Below are 4296 nucleotides of genomic sequence, written 5' to 3'. Positions count from 1 at the left end.
GAACCAAAAACATTAAAAATATTTTAAATATTATCAAAGAAACTTGAAATAAACCAAAAATATAGTTAGAGCATTTAAATATATTTAAAAAGTTTTCAAAACACAGAGCAAAAGTTCAGTAAACTGTGAATAACTTTATCATATCTAATAAGTCATAGTACCAAAATTAGAATATCATTAAAGGTTCCACCTTGTCAACAACCTCCGAAAATTCAATGCAAATTTTAAGTAATTAAAGTAATTACTTCAACAAAAGACAATCTAAACATCTATATCAAGCTACTATTAACACTATACAACTCAGTGAATCAACAAATTTCCTCCAAAATATCTCAAACCTCATCTTCACATTCTCGCGTGGAAGTCAAATTTTACTCAAATCTCTTTGAACCCCATCAATGCAAATAGGAGCAGATGTGAGAATTATAACTGGTTCATCACTTAGAATGCGATAACCTTTATGGTCAGATTATAAAATACTCACGAAAAAAAGAGGAATTGCGATAAAAATACACTCAGTTGTATTTAAAATGTTGACAGAAGCGTACGGAATTTTAATTATTTTGATTCTCGATGTGAATTTTATAGCCGCAAGGCAATCAGAGGAATTATTAGTGAATACAACAAATGGAGCTGTACTTGGACGGTACATGAAGTCAGATACTGGTAGAACAATCCGGGCATTTATGGGAATTCCATATGCAGAGCCGCCAGTTGAAAATTTAAGGTTTCGTCCATCACAGCCAAAGAAATCATGGAATCCAAATATTATTGCAACTCAAAATGAGCCACCCAAATGTGCACAATTGCATTTCCAGACAAGTGAATTTATAGGCCAGGAAGACTGTCTATACCTAAATGTTTACGCACCACAACATCGGAATCATGAAATACATACAAAATTCCCAGTTATGGTTTGGATTCACGGAGGAAGTTTCCTCTCTGGACATGGTGGCATTAGTGAATTTGGACCTGATTATATCCTAGACACAGATGTTATTCTTGTTACTGGAAACTACAGACTAAGTGTTTTTGGATTTCTGTCAACAGAAGATGAGAATATGCCTGGAAATTATGGATTAAAGGATCAAACAGCAATTTTAAGATGGGTTAATGAAAATATTGAGGCTTTTGGTGGGGATAAAGATATGGTGACTATATTTGGAGAGTCGGTGAGTTTATTCAGTGTTGTCCAAACTGTATGTCTAACATGCCGTCAAAATTCCTTTTAAATGCCATAAACAGCATGTCGTAACCGTTTTGGTTGTGTAGTACCACCTAAATGTGCCATGGTACACAATCTAAACTTACTAAATAGTATCAAATTGAAATTATTCTCTTTCCAGTCTGGCAGTGTATCCGTCAACTATCATATGATCTCACCGATGTCGCAAAATCTTTTTAATCGAGCAATTTCACAATCGGGAACTTTACAAAACTTCTGGGCTGATCCAGACTTTGCTGGTGTGGCATGGGAAAGAGCTATGCTTGTTGCCGACCATTTGAACTGCACGAATAATACTGAAAATACAAGGTATATTGTTGAATGCTTAAGATCGAAGGAAGCTAAGGATCTTGCTAAAACATTGATGAATTTGTTTGTAAGTTGAGCTATTTTAGTGCTACAATTAGTTTCCAGTGATTATCATGCATATTTATTTATTTGTAGTCCGATTTCCTTGAATACACAACACCTTTCCTACCCGTCATGGAGAACACATCCAAAACCACAGAAGCACCATTCATCACACCTGAATCATTCACGTACAACCAACGCGCAAAAGAAATTCCTTGGTTGGTCGGCATCAATAGTGAAGAAGGTGCGATGATTACTGTTAATTTATATTCTGATGATGGCATTAAAATGTTTGAATGGAACGACCGTCTTCCAAAGTATACAGGATATGATCACTTAGAAGAGGACGAACAAGATGAGATTACAGCTGAGATTAAAGACTTTTATTTTAATAATGATGATATGACTTTAAAGAGGATTGATAATATGACGAATGTGAGTATTTGGCAGGGCTTAGAAGCTTAGCAAGACTGGCAAGTCACCAAGGAATTAATTCCAACTTACTAATTAAAACTTTCAATTAAACCCAACAGCTCTTTACCGATGGTGGCGGTTACTTTGGAATGTTTGACGTCCTCAACTCTCGCTTCCATAACAGCACATACGACAACACTTACATCTACTTATATTCTCATAAAGGTGCTGCAAGCTATACTGAAATATTCGGACGAAAAAATTTCTATGGAACATGTCATATGGATGAACTGTTGAGTCTATTTCCATTGTATGAGAGTAAACAATTTTATACATCAATTCCAACAGATTTTGATAGAGCATTACATCGTATAATGCCACATTTGTGGGCTAATTTTGCAAGGACAGGGTGAGAAAATTTTGTTAATAAAATTTGAAATTAACATGAAATTGAAATCCTTTTGTTTACAGTAATCCAAATAATGGACATATAAATCCATCAATACATTCAGACCAATTTTGGCCATCGGCAAAAAAGTTTCCACTAAACTACATGAGAATAGGAAATGAGAATGGAAATGCAAGAACATTGCTTGAGGCAAAAGTGGACTTGTATCCGGATAGAGTTGCATTTTGGAGGAAATTGAAGGACAAATATAAGATAATTAAATGGAAATTGTAGATTTAAAGCTGATTATAATGTTAAATTATAAACAAAAGACTTTAAGGAACTTTAAGGTTAGGATTTAATTCAATCATAGATTCTGAACAATCATTGTCAATGTTCAGCCATTAAATCGTTTAAATTCCCTAATATAATCAAAAATCAGTTAAATTCCTCATCCCAAAACAACCAAAATCTTAAAACCTCAACTCCCCCACCTCCTTGTATCAATCTAACCTCAAAACCATTCAGCATAAAAATTCATTTAACAATTCAAAAATTGTCATTCAAAAATACTCACATCTGTATCATGACAAAAAAAAGGTAGCAATAAAAGAGCTCAAATTTATCAAACTGTTGCGAACATTAATTGAAATTTCGCATTCACAACTTTTTTTTCTCTCTCTCTTCCTCTATTTTTCCTCTTCCTTCCTCCTTCTTTATTGTGTCAATATGAACATTTGTATTGTCTCAATTTCTATGTGTCATGATATTCAAAAAGCACTCTTTTTTATCGTCAGCGGCACAACGTACGTGATGTGTAGGCTAAATGCTGAGAGTAGGAGTGGAGGTGATTTTGAATTTTGGATTGTGCAGGCGCATTTCTATTCTGTGGTTAAGTTTTTGAGTTTTGTTTGAAAATAACGGATTTTTGTAATTCTAAATTTATTTTCTAGAACAAATTGTTTAATCCGAAATGAAAATCCGTCCACCTCGAAAAGTTTTTCTTGATTAAATTGAAGATTAAGAATTAAATCTTCAGGTTAATTATGTAATGTGACGTAAAAAAGTGGCAAGCATCAAAAAGTAGCAGTTTAAAGACATATAACCAGCTAATATTAGTAAAATTAAAATATTCCGGATTCTCTGTTCGGATAATCGAACAAAATAGCATAGAACCTGCAATTTACTTAGAAAACAAGCTAAAAAATCCTAAAAATGCTGAAAGAACGAATCAAATTTTCAAGTTTAGAGCTTTTTTTATTTACCAATTCAAAACAAAACAAAAAAAAAAATCCTCTCATATGTGTGTGAATGAATCAGAATATTGATTGAATTAAAATCGACTCAACTCTTTCACATATTGAATTTCAGAATTTTTATATGCACCTACTACATATGTCAGTGAGAGATGATAGAGGAAAATATTGACTCACATTTATTTTGTGTGATATTTTTTAGCGCATTTTTGAAATTTTTTTCAAAAAGGTAGCTTAATAAGACACTATGTTCGTTCGTTCGTTCGTTCGTTCGTTCGGCTGACGTTAAAAACTTTTTAACTAGACATCGTAGAGAGCTCGGAATGGTTTTAAAAGATCAGTTCCATAAAGTTATTGCGGCGCCGGGCATTTAAAAGTTTCAAATCAAAGTATAAATACTATAATTAACAATTTTTCATTTTCATAACAACAAAAACACGTTTTTTCGTTGTTTTACAGTGTTTTTCAATGTTCCTAAAATTTTTAACAGTGTACAAAATTTAAATTTGTCATAACCGTTATGTGGTTTGAATTATAAAAATCCGTTAAATTATATGGAAGTGACATGGATCCTACTGGATCTTGCTTTGTTGATCTGGAATTGACCTGGATCCTACTGGATCTTGTTTTGTGGGTTTGGAAGTGACCTGGATCCTACTGGA

At 33.1% G+C, this 4296-nt stretch overlaps 1 protein-coding gene across 1 annotated transcript; it reads left to right on the top strand.

The window, feature by feature from the left end:
- The first annotated feature begins 530 nt into the window (after nt 1-530).
- LOC139085721 (juvenile hormone esterase-like) lies at nt 531-3030 on the top strand. The gene is made up of 5 exons (XM_070633851.1): nt 531-1172; nt 1347-1601; nt 1670-2011; nt 2110-2399; nt 2462-3030. The coding sequence occupies exons 1-5, from the start codon at nt 531-533 to the stop codon at nt 2670-2672; spliced, it is 1740 nt and encodes a 579-aa protein (XP_070489952.1). The 3' UTR covers nt 2673-3030.
- Nucleotides 3031-4296: the final 1266 nt, after the last annotated feature.

Source organism: Chironomus tepperi, unplaced genomic scaffold (assembly GCF_022539635.2).
Source record: "Chironomus tepperi strain 1889 unplaced genomic scaffold, CSIRO-AGI_Ctep_v1 contig_81, whole genome shotgun sequence".
Taxonomy (NCBI): domain Eukaryota; kingdom Metazoa; phylum Arthropoda; class Insecta; order Diptera; family Chironomidae; genus Chironomus; species Chironomus tepperi.
Note: the sequence above shows the minus strand (reverse complement) of the source record. Positions and strands in the feature narration are given on the sequence as shown.

Bases quoted from the DNA above. Each gene is read 5' to 3' on its own strand.
- LOC139085721 (XM_070633851.1), top strand. From the start codon at position 531: ATGTTGACAGAAGCGTACGGAATTTTAATTATTTTGATTCTCGATGTG. The intron at 1,602-1,669 runs GTAAGTTGAGCT...ATTTATTTGTAG, and splicing joins AAACATTGATGAATTTGTTT to TCCGATTTCCTTGAATACAC. The intron at 2,012-2,109 runs GTGAGTATTTGG...TAAACCCAACAG, and splicing joins GGATTGATAATATGACGAAT to CTCTTTACCGATGGTGGCGG.